The sequence below is a fragment of the Lissotriton vulgaris genome, chromosome 7 (assembly GCF_964263255.1).
Source record: "Lissotriton vulgaris chromosome 7, aLisVul1.2, whole genome shotgun sequence".
Classification (NCBI taxonomy): Eukaryota; Metazoa; Chordata; class Amphibia; order Caudata; family Salamandridae; genus Lissotriton; species Lissotriton vulgaris.
The window spans coordinates 1,357,139,272-1,357,155,495 of record NC_141695.1 but is presented as its reverse complement, the minus strand read 5'-3'; the positions used below and the strand labels follow the sequence as shown (position 1 = coordinate 1,357,155,495).

At 44.0% G+C, this 16,224-nt stretch overlaps 1 protein-coding gene across 1 annotated transcript in view; it reads left to right on the top strand.

The window, feature by feature from the left end:
• The window catches only part of LOC147703687 (perforin-1-like), a 65,999-nt gene extending 50,731 nt beyond the window's left edge, over nt 1-15,268 (top strand). Inside the window, exon 3 of the mRNA XM_086932045.1 lies at nt 12,260-15,268. Within this exon, the coding sequence (XP_086788171.1) occupies nt 12,260-13,337 (1,078 nt within the window). The 3' untranslated portion in view covers nt 13,338-15,268. The remainder of the gene's footprint in view (nt 1-12,259) is intronic.
• The last annotated feature ends 956 nt before the right edge of the window (nt 15,269-16,224 follow it).

The following is a 16,224-nucleotide window of genomic DNA, read 5'->3' as shown; positions in this document are numbered from 1 at the left end:
CATGTGAGTTGAACAAGGGGGCATTGGCTCAGATTGGTAACGCTTACAGGGCAGTAAGTGTGTGATTTAGGACTCTGGCAGTGACAGGGGTAGAAGGAATGCTGCTTGGAGATTGCTCCGGCTCTATACCTTTTCTTTTCTTCAGATTCATTGTCGCTAACGAACAAGTTACTTACCTTCGGTAACGCTTTTTCTGGTGGATACAGTATCTTCCTGTGGATTCCTCACCTTGTGAATATCCCCTGCACCAGCAACATTCGGAAACTTTTGTAACTCTCCACGCCGACGAGGACGTAAACGACGTCACAAAGGCACTACTCCGCTCGTGACCTTGCTGACGTCACTGGACCCATAAGAGAGCCTCGTCGGCGTGATGACATCAGTACCGCCCTTTTTTCGTGCCCCCGAGGCATACGGATGGACCAACATAAATAGGTACAGTATACACAGTACACAGTATTCAAACCAACACACATAGTGTGAAATCAATGCAAAAAGCATGAACAATTAAACATTTCCATTGGAAGAAACAACCATAACATAAAAAGATTGCAGGTATAGAAGAGTGGACAAACTGGGAGGTGGGTGCGTCAGTGAGTAATCCACAGGCAGATACTGTATCCACCAGAAAAAGAGTTACCGAAGGTAAGTAACTTGTTCTTCTGATGGATACATCTGCCATTGGATTCCTCACCTTGTGAATAGAATCCTACAGCAGTCCCCACTCTCGGAGGAGGGTGTCCACTCCCCTATACCAAGACATCCTGAAGGACAGAACGCGCAAAATGGCCATCCCTCCTCACCTCGGAATCCAAGAAGTAATGCTTCGCGAAGGTGTGGAGGGAGGCCCAAGTTGCCGCTCTACAAATGTCCTCAACAGGAACACCTCTAGATAAGGCAGATGTAGAAGAATTTGCCTAGGTAGAATGAGCTCTTACTCTTTGGCCGGTAAGGAACCTCCAGAAGATTTAACAAATCTTGATGCACAAGGCAATCCATCTGGAAAGTGTGCACTTGTGCACCGCTCTGTGGGCTTTGCTGGCTGCAGGAAAGGCAAACAGTTGGTCATCTACACGATAGTCTTTAGTTCTATCAAGGTAGAAGATCACCTCCCTCCTTGGATCCAAGCGGTGAAGCCGATCCTCCTCCTTGGAAGGGTGAGGGGGAAGATGAAAGGAAGGAAGGGTAATGGACTGCCCAGATGGAAAGGAGTTACCACCTTAGGCAGAAAAGCAGCCCTGGTCCTGAGTACCATTCTTTCAGCATTAATGGTCAAGAATGGTGGGTTCGAACTCAGAGCTTAAAGCTCACTTACCCACCTTGCCGAGGTAATTGCAACAAGAAAAACAGTCTTAAAAGACAGCACAAGTGTCTCATGAGATTACTAAGGTTCAAAAGGGAACCCATCAAGTAAGTTAAAACAAGATTTAAGTCCCATTGAGGCACAATAAAGGTGGTAGTAGGAAATCTTTTGGTAAGACCCTTAATAAAATGTAAAACAATAGGTGACTTAAACAAAGATGCTGGTCCGGCAAGCAAAGGAATGCCGACAAGGCCGATAAATAACCTTTTACAGTAGCCACAACAAAACCCTGCTGGGCTAGAGAAAGAGCAAACTGAAGTATGTTGGATAAACGGGCCCTTAAGGGGTCAATAGATTTCTCTCCACACCATGAAACAAATTTGGCCCACCTATAAGAATAAATTGACTTGGTTGTATGCCTCCTGGACGATAAAATAACATCCACCATGTCAGGGGGAGAGAGAAAGAATTCAGACTGCCCCGTTCAATCTCCAGGCATGAAGTTGTAAGCTCTGGAGGTGGGGGTGTCGGGCCTGCCCCTGCGACTGCGAGAGGAGGTCTGGACGGAGACGGAGTGGCTGGCACGAGGAGAGGTGGAGAAGATCTGTGTACCACACCCTTCTTGGCCAATCCAGGGCGATCAATATAACTTGGGCCCGGTCTTGGCGAATCTTCCTCAGAACCTGAGGAATTAAGGGTATGGGAGGAAACGCGTAAAGGAGTTGTGAGCCCCAACTCAACTGAACCTTGTCCCCCAATGCTCCCCACATCAGATACTGGAGACTTGAGAAAGCTCACTGCGCCTGTCATTCTGCAGAGTGGCAAACGGTTCGTTACGTCGTCCCGATGTGGGGAATTCTTTGGGTGGACCCACCTCCGGATGAAGCCTCCAATCGTGGTCTGCAGAGAACTGCCGACCGAGACTGTCTGCACGAACGTTCAGAACTCCGGCCAGATTTGCCATCAGACAAATCTGATGGTCCTGAACCCAGGACCAGAGTCGCAGAGCCTCTCTGCAGACACATTGCGACCCCATTCCTCCCTGCTTGTTGACATACAACATCGCGGTAGTGTTGTCCGTCAGGACTTGTACCGACTGAACGCGAAGGGAGGAAGGCCTTCAGAGCCAAACATATCGCCCATAACTCTAGAAGGTTGATATGAAGCAACCTCTCCTCTGGAGACCAAAGACCCTTGATCTCCAGATCCCCCAGATGAGCACCCCACCCTAGAGTGGATGCATCCGTAATCACTGTGGCCACCGATGGAGGAAGATGGAAGGGCTTTCCTGAGACCGATTGCCCTCCACGCGCCACCAAGACAGATCCGCAACAGCCTTTCTGGAGATCCTGATCGACTCCCTGAGATCTCCGTTGTGTTGATACCACGGTCTGCGGGGGCATCACTGGAGCGCCCTCATGTGCCAGCGTGCATGGTTGACCAACAGAATGCAGGAAGCAAACAGACTGAGCAGGCGAAGGACCTTCAGGACTGGAACAACCGCTCCATTGTAAAACAAGGGAATCATTTCCTGAATGTCGAGAATCCTTTGAGGTGGAGGGAATGCTCGTTAGACAGTAGTATCCAGTACTGCCCCTATAAACAGGTTGTACAAGTCTCACCTGGTGCCCTCTTAGCGCAGATTGGATTTTTTGATAAATGTGCCCAACAGCTGGGTTGTTACTTGCAGATGATGACAAACCCTCTCTGGAGACTCTGGATGACTGGCTGATCAAAGCAGATAGGGGAAAACTGGAATCCCCGATCAGCTGCCACAACTGCCATCACCTTGGTGAAGACCCGAGGTACAGTAGTAAATCAAACGGAAGGACCGCAAACTGATAACGTTGAGACCCTACCGTGAAACGGAGATACTTCCTGTGCGACTTCAGGATCGGGATATGAAAATACACGTCCTGCAAGTCGATCGACACCATCCAGTCCTCTTGCTGCAGTGCTTGAAGAACCTGCGCCAGGGTGAGCATCTTGAACTTTTCTTGCTTCAGAAAAAGATTCAAGATCCTGCGATCCAGGATTGGACGTAACCTGCCATCCTTCTTGGGTATCAGGAAATACCGGGAGTAGCATCCCTGACCCCTTTCCTGCTCTGGAACCACCTCTATTGTGCCTTTTCTCAATAAAGTCAGGACTTTCTCCTGCAGGAGAAGAAGGTGGTCCTCCGAGCAAGCCCCTTGGCACGGAGGGTAATTTGGAGGAAATTCCCGAAAGGGAAGAGCATACCCATTTTCTACAAGATCTAGAACCCAAAGGTCTGTAGTGACTGATGCCAAATCTTGTAGGGGGTAAGCTGACCCCCGACAGGACCAGCATGATCCAGAATGCTGAATCTAGGGCTGCTTTGCTGCGGTAAGAGGGGGAGAGGTAGAGGAGGAGGAGGGCTGATGATCTTGTGGGCGACCTCTGCTCCTGCCCCTATAAGATTTATATAGGGTGTTCTGCTGCTGCTGCTGAGGCTGCTTGTAGGTCCGAAAGGATGACCTTCCAAAGCCACTGTACCTTCTAAAAGAAGAACCCCTAGGCTGTGTCTGCAGACCCAGAGACTTAGCCGTAGCCTTGCTATCCTTAAACCTCTACAAAGCTGCATCCGGCTTCTTTCCAAAGAGACCTTAACCGTCAAATGGAAGGTCCAAAAGAGTTGCCTGGACATCTTGTGAAAACTCTGAAGATTTAAGCCATGCACTCCTCCTAGATGCCACCGAAGACCCCATTATCCTGGCTACAGAGTCCGCTGTATCAAGTCCACTCTGATGAAGTCTTGTCTGACACTCAGAAAGACCTTTGAACTGTTTTGCAGCTGCCTGTCTTCCTCTGACAACTTCGGGGCCAATTGACTTGCAGAATCCATTAAAGCATGGATATACCTTCCCAAAAGGCAATTGGCATTGGTGGATTTGAGAGCCATAGAAGCTGATGAAAATACCTTTTTAGCAGCCTGATCCAGTCTCTTAGACTCTCTATCACCAGGAGTCTGCGGAAAAGTTCCACCCGATTTCTTTGGTTATTCAAGCTGCATGCTCAAACTCTCAGGTGCAGGATGAGAAGTTAAAAACTCCGGATCACCTGGAGTCGTCCTATATCACCTGGCAACTGACCTTCAAACTGCAGGAGCAGAAAAGGGTTTTTGCCAAACATCCAAAATTGGCTCTGTGATTGCTTCCATTTAATGAAGCTAAGGCTCAATGACTAATATTCTGACGGAGGTGCTTCATTCTCCTTCTATAGACTTAAATTCTGTTGTAGGGAGTTGCAAATCCAAAATTTCAGCAGCCTTACGAATTACATGGTAAGGAACCACATCCTTGGAAGGAACATCAGAAGGAGGGGAAAGTTGCCATTCTGGAGATAGTTCCAAACCACTTGCCTCCCTTAGCTCTTCAAAAAGGCCTTCAGACTCATAAAGCTCTCCTTCCTCCATCTCATTTTCTTTATAATGCTGCTCCTCCAGCAACCTTTGGACCTCACCTTCGGGGCCAACAGACGTGAGGCACAAAGTCATACACAGATCTGACGGATTCGGAACCGGCGTAAAACTCTGATCCAGCGGCACCTTCGAAGTCGTGGCCTTTGATTTCCTCCGACCTCTCTTCTCTTTACGAACCTTTGCCATAAACAGCTTGGCTTCCCTTTCTTTCAGAGCCTTCGGGTTCATTTTCCTGCAGGAAGGACAATCCTCGACATCATGGTCAGATGACAAACACCATACACAATCGTTATGTCCATAACGGATCCACACATGTCCACCGCACTCCCTGCAAGTCTTAAATCCAGATTTTCTCAATTACATCTTTGAGAAGAGAGAAAAAGAGAGAACAGGATACAACTGGAAACACAAAGTAACAAGCTACGGAGAGTCCCAAATAACGTTGGCGTCGACGGTGCGGAATAAAGGGAACTGACGTCATCACGCCGACGAGGCTCTCTTATGGGTCCAGTGACGTCGGCGAGGTCGCGAGCGGAGTCCTGCCTTTGTTACGTCGTTTTTTTCCTCGTTGGCGTGGAGAACTACAAAAGTTTCCGAATGTTGGTGGTGCAGGGGATATTCACAAGGTGAGGAATCCACTGGCAGATGCATTCATCAGAATGTCACTGCCTTTCACTATTGGGGCATGTGAGGTAAATAGGGAGGCACTGTCTCAGATTGTTAACGCTTACCTCCCTTTTGCCTACTTTGCAGATTTTGTCATTAGGGGTTCTCCTTGCCCGCCGCCATTTCAAGCCCGTAACACTAGTAAACTCGGTGAGTGGGGCATGTTTAGAGAACTATGATGATACATAACATTTTAAGAATCAAGGCTATGTGTTGATGGAGGATTCTCGTGTTATGTGACAAGATCTCTCCATGATTATTAAGGATGAATGGTTGAGTACCATTTTTTGATTTTGGAGACTGAGACATACGAATTCTATATCCAGAGTGCACCCTGCTAATTTGGAGGAGGGAGGTGGATATATACACACTGTATTCAGGTGATGTATGTCAGTCCCTGGAGTGTGGTGTGTTTTAACAATATAAGGGGTGTGACGTATCTAAATGAGGGATTTATTTTAAATTTTTACTGTAATATACCCCTGGATATATGTATTTTGTTTTACAGTACATGTATCCCATGTCAGGGGAATTACCTCCACACGCCAGAACTACTGCATGTATGATCCCTGGGTATAAACCAGAATAAGGTAACGGGGAGCTTGACTGGGACTGGTAGGAGTCCTGAAGAAGACTGGCGTGACTCATTAAATTCGGCACATGAAATTCGGTCTAAACATGTTGACTTAAGCAGTCCTAGGAGGGTTGATATGAGTTCTTCACTTTCTCACAAATAAGCCCATCCTTTTCATTTTTAATACTGTCCGTGGGACCCAGGAATAAAAGGTTTGACAGGGTACCCATGAGGCAGTTTTAGACTTATCTCTCACTGCACTTATTTCCATCACGGATCCCAGTCAGGGTTGGTAGCACTTTGCACTTACACATTTTGTGTCTTTGTTTGTTTGTGTTGTTCCCCCCTCCCCTATGCTCCGTCCTTTGCGTGGCTACGCCAGGGTGATCTGTAAGCAGACCCGAAGATGAAACATGTCACACACAGGCTTGTGTGAGTGAGGGCTGTTTTACTAACTTGGTTTGTGCCCCTGCATGCTTTGTCTAGTTTTTTTTCCTCTATACCCCTTTTGGTGTGTATATAATTTAAAGCAGAACAGCTCTACAGAGTAACATTTTCAGCTGCTAGTACGATCTGCTCATATCAAGTAAGGCAGCTTTTTGTCAAATACTGTTTGCGAGCACGCATCAACAGCATTTCTACAGAGTGAGGCACGTACACCGTTAAAGAATGACCCATGACAATGGCTTCACACCGCTCTATGCTCATACCTACAGCCGCCACAGATTTAAGACATCCAGGCAAAGCTGCCGCTACTGGATCTAAAGTAGCCTAGAAGTACGCCACAGATCTACGGGCACTTCCATGTGTTTGTTTAAGCACTGAGAGAGCGCAGCAAAAATGTCAAAACACTTTGCTGCGCCCGGGAACTAGGTATGCCTGCTTATAGCAGAGACTTTCTCTCAACTCTAGGAAGGCAGCCAAACAATCATTGTCTCAAGGCACTGAATTCAACACATCTTTGAGTGCCAGCCTCTCTAAAGGCTTGGCCATTAGAGAAAAGTTGGGTATCCACTGGTGACATTAGCCCACCATTCCCAAAACATTCTGGCTTGCTGTGGAACACTTTGTCATTTCTCAGCCAAAGGGTTCAACAGTGCAATAGTGTCCGTTTTGCAAGCTTCTTGAGTATTTGACCCAACCAGCAGGTTGTCAATATGCTGTACCAGGACAGAGTTACAGGACATAACCAAAGACTCCAAATTATTTTCAAGGATCTGGTTGAAAATGGAAGACTCTCCATATACCCTTGTGGGAACTGGCAAAACACGATTGTTGAGCCTAAATGCAAAGAATATGGAGGAGAAAGCTTGGCATAAATCAAAAAAAGAGAACCTCTCAGCCTCACATTGAATTTTAAACAATATCACAGCAGGATTCTGTACCACCAGACAACAAGGAATCACTATATTGTTGATCTTGCGAAGGTCCCGCACTATGTGGTACTTACTTCTAGGCTGCTGCAGACCCATAATGGATGAGTTTCATGGACTCCCCATAATCTCTTTCAAAATGATTGGTTGAATCTTTGTCTCGATTATTGGAGTTATTCTGGAAATCATTTCAAGGGTTAGATTATACAGTGGTATTATGGGATATTTAGCATTTGGCTTTAGCATTATATGGTCAGGCTCAACACGTTTAATGAGTCCAATATCTTTTCCTGAAAAATCCCAAACTTCAAACCTCAAAGTATCTCTAAGATCCAGGGGAAATTCTTCACTTGTCATCATAAGGTACAGTGCAACAACCAGGATTTGATTAACAACTTTAAAAGCAACATCCTCGTCGTGGGTCTGGAACTCCACACCTGTCGGTTTGAGAGCAAGCTGGATTGCACCATTTACTGCACACAAAGGGGAGTGACCCTTCATTGCCGAAAGAAACAGGGTAATGTCACATTGACATGAACAAAAGGGAATCCTTCCATCGTTTTAATCACCCCTAAACCACACTTAGTCACTTGAGCTAAATGGATACGCACTAAAATAACAAACTGACTCAGTCTCTTAAAAATGCAAAACAGTTACTGTTTATTAATGAGAAAATAATACTGTTAAAAATAATCAATTACATCCACTGTGTGTTAAATGTTCTGCACAATTTTCAAAGAACATTTAAAAGTATTAATATACAATATTTGTACAATCTCTCATACCCTTCTAATTCACTTCAATTCAATCACCCCAGGAGATGTTTAAAATCATGTGACATGATAAAAAAAGTTAAGAATGTTTTTTTTTTTTTTGCAAATCGCATTGGTTTACACTCACAAATTAAAATACAATACAGAAAATAAATAGAGATTCTGTCCTACGCAGCGTTTCGGTGGTGTTTGGAATAGTTCACCCCCACCTTATTCAGGACAAATATTCAATACAATTCATTACATGTGTTCTTTATTTATCATGCTCAAAGGTCCAGGATATGATTTTTCTGTGAGGCCCCTTTAATTTAGTTTCTTTATATTAAGCCCAATGTGTTACTTCGTGGAAATCAAACCTCTTGTATTTCCTGATGAGGGAATAACTGTATTCTTATATGCACCTGGTTATTTAACCCGTAGATATCCTGGTCTTGTTTCGTTGGTATCCTTGGCAGTACGCCCGCTACTGCCTGTACTGAGGGCTCATGAAGATAGCAGCAGGAACAGAAATAATAAGCCTCTAATTCTCGCTTTTACTTTCTTAATTTCCAGAACTTGCACTTCCCTTAACCCAGCAGCAGTAAATAAGAGCCTGTTGAGAGAAAAAGGGATAGGCAAAATATGATATATGATATTGTCCCAAAAGTATTGAACAAAAACATAATCTGCACAAAAAATTGGCAAGAACAAACACATTGTGAATATAACAATGGGGATAAGCAGGTAAGTTAAGCGATTAAGCAAAGGTGTGTGTATATATATGTATATATATATATATATATATTGGTATAGAGATCTAGACATTATATATGTATATATATATATATATATACATATAAATATAGGTCTATATATGTGTATGTGTGTATATATATGTGTGTATGTAAATATATGTACATATTTACTTGTAGCTATATATAAAAGAATCAGTAGAGGAGAAGCCAGCAGGGCAAATTTCCCCAGTACAAAAAAAGTAGATGAGGCAACACTAACACGTAGTAGTAAAAATAGAAAACAAATCCAATATTGCCGCAAAACGTTTTTTAATTCAATATATGTGCAAAACAAAGGAAACTATAGGATACCTGAATTGCTTTCAGTTGTTAATCCCCGAGTTTGATAACTGAGTAATTAATGAATGCGAAATATAGCATGGAACTTGAGGCAAAGAGTCATCCTTGTAATGAAAGCTTATGTGAGGTCACTTCCGCTACCCCTGGCATTTTTGTGAATTGACGGTCGTGGGCCGAAAGTGAATTGCTGCCTCTTTGTGTGATCTCAACAGTAAACTAAATAATATATGACATCACTTACTCCATCACTATAATTTTGGTAAAATGTGGTAAATAAAATTACCATGCAATTTTTCCGTATAATTAATGACAGGTAAAAGAATAGCTCAATCAAAATGAGAGGCAGAGTCCGTGGTATCTGAGTCATACGGGCTTTAATTAAAATGGCTCGAGCCAGTGGAAATCAGATCCATCAATTAGACGTAAGACGCATACTATACGTCTCAGACCTAAATGCATCCAAGAGAGGCGACATTTTAATTGGATGCGCGCCTTTCATTTTTTCGCAATTTACAGGTGACGGATACTTGCCGTCTTGGCCAACTTGATGCCCATGAAGCGCTAATTACCGCTTCAAGTGTAAGCAATACAACAACTCTGGTCATTTTTTGAAAACATAATACACAGCTTTTCTGCGGCACTAGTCTATAGTTGCCGTTCACTTCCAGTAATGCCTGGGCGTGTTGTGACGCCGCACTAGCAGTGGCGATTGCTCTCCCACACCTCCCCCTCCCTTTTCACGTGTCCGAACAACTAGTATATGAACTAGATGCTGGATTCTCTCTTTTAACACATCCACGCTCCGGTAACTACCGCCTGAGCACTACTGTCTTGTACCACAGACAGTAGAACACCTAATATATCAGGTCGTACCCGTGGTCTACCACCTGAGTTTTGGTGAACCCACCTAGCACAGTATTTGTTAAGTGTGTACCCTTGTTTTGTCCTCCCCAGTACGTAAACCCAACCCTTTATGTTTTTCTTTTACAGGTTTTTCTCCTCACCCAGGAAAAAGCACATTTTTACACCAGACCATAATTTGTGGTCTGTATTTGAACGAGGGCTGGACGCGCCTTAGCGTGTGCGGACCACCCCGTTCAAGACACACGGTCCTGACGAAAACCAAAAAATTTTAACAGATGGTTGAAACATGTAGACCTACTTTTAACTAATTCACATAGCACACTTCGCTATTTTTAGAATTATCACACTTCTCAAGACACCAAAGCCTTCCTAAATAGGCAGTGGTGCCACATATATATTTTAATAGGGATCAAGCACTCAAGAATAAAGTCTTGGTGTGAGTAGTCTTGGCCCCTTTTTAACACACGTATCACAGTTATCTTTTGCACATATAAAAAAAACAAAGAAAACCCGCTCCACTGTAACCAGGTGTCGCAGCACACCCTATGGGCATTCGGCCTATGGGGTGGGACCCCAATGATGAAGCATGTCACCAACCAGGTTGGTGAGTGAGGGGTCTTCTCTAAGGACTACTACTGTCCTGTAAAGGGTGGGGCAATTTTTGCTAACCAGAGCCTTAAGCTCCAGATACAGAAGAAATTTCTTCTTTGCATTTTTCGCCTACAGGGGGTACTCCTCCATTGTTGTTTAAATTTAAAAAAAAAGAATAGCCTGCTTCACACAGACTAAGCATGTGAGCCTAACATGCCCTACAGACAGGCCATGTGGTGAGCTCATGACTTAAGCCAGTGGTTCCAAAACTGCACCGTGGCTCCCTGGGGAGCAGTCAAACCTAGCCAGGGGAGCCGCACACAAAGCACTTTAATGCATTTAATGTTGAAGGGGTTGTTGGCTTCAGTTAAACTAATTAGACTTAAATGTATGATGTCGATGATTTGTAAGTGACATGCCATCAATAATCACTACATTTACAGCTTTAGGCATGTCACAGGAGATGACTTCCATATTTCACTAGATCCCCACATTCCACCACTCCCAAAGTAAGCAGAAGATGCCTGATAGATTTGTTTTTTTCCAAATGCATTTAACAAAATAAAACACCAATGCAAATTATCAGGAAAGTACAGTTGTCCTGTCTATTGAACAGAGTCAAGTACTAATGTCAATACTTAATAATACTTAATCGTAGGTACTTCCAGTACACATTTCTTTCAGTACACACATATTTCTAGACAGGCCTGCTCTCTCCTTGAGCACAGGGAAGTAAAACACCATATACAGCATAATGCCAACATTTGGAAGCAAGAAGGAAGACGTTTAAAAAAAACATCAAATCAATGCAAGTAAAATACATTTCTCTGGAGGTCATTTTAGGGAGGAGACAGCTATAATAAAGCTGTATGTGGTTTAAAAAATCGTGAGTCACCTTGCTGAGACAGGTGTGTTGGCATATATGACATGGGTAGAAATAGAAGTGCATATAAATATTCTTCAAGTGCAGAAATACTTTGGCAATTGACATGCATGGGGTGCTATCTAGCACTGTAAGTGGGATAAAAACAGTTTGAGAGGGTACTCTAATAAAGTATTCCTAGTTACACTTCTTTGCCCATGCCTTTTTTAGAGGCACCGCCTTAGTAATACGAAACACCCGGCGTATATGATTAGGATAAACTTGATGACGGTATTATAATTATTTTCATGGAGAAAAATGCAAGTACTCCAGGGGCGGGGCTTACATCCCCACCAACCTCCCAAAAAAGTAACAGTGGGGAGCCACGGGCAATGGAGCCACAGGTTGAAAAAGTTTGGGAACCACTGGCTTAAGCTATTTACCCATTCAGTTGTGAGTAGTAGAGAAACCCAACATACCTTTTTACTACCCTCACACTGTGTTGACTACTAATTTACCCACCCGCCAATATTATTGGTTCATACCTACTATGATTACGTTGTTATGCTTTTTCTGTTAAATACTAATTTTCACACCTGAATTAGTTTCGTTTCTCACTTTTAAAATGGTATTGTTAGTGGCTGTACAGTGCTTCTATGCCACTTATTGTTAGGTGTTTGGTTGGTATTGTGGATTACTTTGTTGCTTGATTTAAAATTCAATCCTACTGGCTTTCAGATACCAGGTGGCAGACTGTCCGACTCCAGAAACCTACTTCTCTGATTGGCTGAAGCTCCTGCCGCCAGTGTATAGCCACAGCAGCAAGCCCCTCTTCTATTCGCTGATCAGCAAGTATGGCACCCACTACATCCGGACAGTGGAGCTTGGTGGGCGGGTCAGGGAAGTGACGGCGCTGAAGAACTGTGAGGTGAGTCTTGATGGTCTATCTGGTGAGGACATAAAGGACTGTCTAGGGATGGAGGCATTCGCCAGCATTAGCCCTGACCTGGCCGGCAAGGCAGATCACTGCCGTGGACTGCGTGACACTAATCTGTCCAACCAGACATTTTCAGAAAAGTACAGCGATAGAAAGTCGGAGACAATGGGAGGAAGTCCAGAGGCAGCACCCACCTTCCACATCTCAGAAAATGTACAGACCTATCAAAAATGGGCAGGTTCCTTGCACAAGGAGCCAGATGTGGTCTCCTACACCCTGGCCCCGCTGCATGAGCTTGTGACCTTCACTGGCCCCACAAAGGAGAACCTGAAGCAAGCAATCATGGACTACATTGTGGAGAGAGCAGTGCACATTCGCTGCCCGTCTTGTCCAGAGGGTGCTCTCTCAAGGCAGTCTGTTGAGTGCACGTGCCAGTGCACACCCAGCCCAGAGCTCACGAAGGACTGCTGCCCCAATCATCAGGGACTGGCGGCCATGTCCATCTTCGTGGAGAGCGGGGAAGGCCTGTATGGAGACACGGCAACTCAAACTGATGGCTATGTCCGGGCAACATTTGGCAAGGAAAGCAGGCGGACATCAGTTATTGACAACAACGACAACCCTCAATGGGATGAGAGCCTCGAGCTTGGTGCACTCCGACTTGCACCTGGCAAACTGCTGACCATAGAGGCCTGGGATGAAGATGGGTTGTTTGGCAATGACTTGCTAGGGAGCTGCGAGGTAGAAGCTGTGGCAGCTATGGGGTCCACATCACACGTCTGCGCTCTGAAGGATGGCAGCATATCTTTCAAAGTGAAGATTGAGTGCCTGCCTAGTCAGTATGGACGTTATTGCGAAATATATCGACCTGCGGCCTAAACAGGTAGCAGAACCGGGTTACCGTTCCCTGGTCTTGGGGGGCATCCACCATAAGGAAAAGTGTGAACATCACTTTTTATGCCTGAAGTCTGGAGTCAGTTCAATCTGTATAAATAATGTTGTACAAATTAACCATACAATGATTTGTTTAGCGCAGGCGGCACCTTTCTTGACGTCAGTAATAAAGAACAGGTTGCTGAGGATCAGCGGTAGGAGAGCAGAGTGTTTTCTCATAGTCTCGACCCTCATGTATCCTCCTCTCAGCACAGTAACACTCTCACTTCTGTGATGGGCAGCGCCATCTTTCTAATTGCGGAAGTTCAATACTTAACAGTGTTTTTCTTTTAACATGGGCTCCTACCTAATTCAAATCCGAGGTCCAGCCAATATCTTCAAAACAGGAGCCAAAACACCACTGCTGCCAAATGGGCCGGGTTTCCAGTTGCTAAGGCTGCCTGCCTAACCTTTTCTCCACCCCTTGTCTTTCACCCACCCCCAGTTTCCTGTATCAGCAATCTTGCTCTTGCAGATTCTTTTTAATGATTGCCTTCTCTCCCTTGTTACTGCTCTCTTATCTTTCTATTCTTCATCCTCTTCCCCTATACTCTCATCCTCTCCCTTACTGTGGGTGAAAGTAAAAAATGAGTCCCACCGCCTGCAACCATCCACAAAAATTAAGCAGTGAGTAATTAGCAATGTTTATAATATTCCCTCTGACTCTTACCCTCCAAAATCCCTTTTTAGTCATCCAAAAGCCTCCTCCTACTGCTATGACCTAAAAAAAGAAATAAGAAAAAAAGTCCTTCACTCTTCTATCCCTCCACTATCCTTTTCAATCAAAATAACAGACTAACATGTTCACTTCTCAAATTCCATATTCCACTATACTACCTCACCAGTAATCCTTTATGGGCTCCAGAGTAGCGTGCTACTCGCCAAAACATAGCTTCAAAACCCCATCAGGGGTAGCAAGCGCTATATAAATACAAACCTCTTTCCCTCTTCTATCCCACCGCCTACCCTTCTCTATCAAAATAACTGAATAACATTTCCACCACTCAAATTACTTCATATTTCACTATACTAATTTTCAACACTAATCCTTTATGGGTTCCGAAGTAGCATGCTACTCGCCAGAAAAGCGCTTCAACACCCATCAGGGGTAACATGTGCTATATGAATGCAAACCTTTTTTCTCCTTCTATCCCTCCACTATCATCCTCACTCCAAATAACTGACTAATGTCCACCACTCAAATTACTTTCATATTTCACCATACTAATTCACCACTAGTCCTTTATGGGTTTCCAGGGTAGCGTGCTTCAACATCCCATCAGGAGTAACAAGCGCTATATAAATACAAACCTTTGTCCTCCTCTATCCTTCTGCTATCCTTCCGAATCCAAATAACTGACTAACCTGTCCACCACTTAAAATTTACTTGTATGTTTCACTACACTAATTCATCACTAATCCTCTATGGGTCCCAGTGTAGCGTGCTACTTGCTGAAGAAAGCGCTTTAACGCCTCGTGAGGGGTAGTAAGCACCATGCAAATGCAATTACAATACAACTACAATTTAAAATATCTTTACGATAGCTTGGATGTAAATAATTTTCATTCAATGTAACTGAAATCACCAGTAAAAGTTATTTCGAGGCTGAATTTGGGTAAATTAATTTCTCAATCTCCTTGCAAGCATTTATAGTTAAGTCCTTTTGATTGCAATTAGATACGTTTAGATAAATATTCATTTGGAGAAGGCTGAAGGTTTGACAAAATGATATTGGCCTTGAAAGCAGTGGAGATGTATATCGAAAGACCGCACAGTCGTCTGCCATGATTCTGAGTTTTCATGGCTGAAATATGTCTTTTCCGATAATCCCTTTGGGGTAATGGAGCTGTACACCTTGGATCTTGAATGCCGAGTATGTCCGACTTTGACGATGCAACTTTGTTTGTATTAATTTGTAGTAGTTTTCTTAGTCCACGACATTCGAAGATAGGCTTCAGCTCCAGTCCTCTGACTTAACCGATGAGTTAGTTGGTCAAGGGTTGCAGTGCCCTTTGTTGTCCGTCGCTTGTGTGATAACATCCATTCCCAGCCTCGAGGGGCAAGTATCTGTGCCACCAAGGGTACTTTTTATGGTAGTTTGGGGGCCTGAATCTAATACAGCTACCTGTGCCAGTGGAGCTAATATTGCTGGATATTTTGTGGCCACTGTAATTTCCCATTGGTCAAATGTTTCTTGAAAAACGAAACTTCTGAGTTAGTCCGGAGTTTTAATGTGACCAGAGCTGCCCCCTCTCTGAAAACAGCCGTGATGTCATGAATTGTCATCTAACGTGATCAAGTTAGCAGTGATGAACTCTATATGTGATAACAAACAAAGGATGTTACTTTCGTGCAAAATATCTTCTCTCCTACATGATCCCTATTGTGGTGTAAATGTGGCCTTGGAACTGGAATAGATCAGAACACCAAGGAGACAAGTCTGGGATTCTGTTGATTACAAGTTCTACTGCTATTAGTGGGGGGATAACAGTGTTGAGGTTGTCTCGGACTTGTCATTGTAGGGAGGGTCTTGTCTCTGTGTGCCCTTGGTTAAAAACACGACTATGCCTTGTGCTATAATGAGCTATACAAAAGTTTGCAAAGTACTGTTCTTAAGAGGACTGTAATGTTTGCTTACCCTTTTTTCTATATGCTTTTTAGTGCCATTTGAATGGTCGTTCTTTATGTCATTTGGAGTGTGACCTGCAGAATAGACTTGTTGTTTTATACCAAAGTAGGTTTATGAACACAGTAATTTTAAGGGTTCTTGTATTAACAGAATGCTCTTCTGTCTGAATGATGGTCTGTATGTAGCCCGCTGGCTGCAGTTTC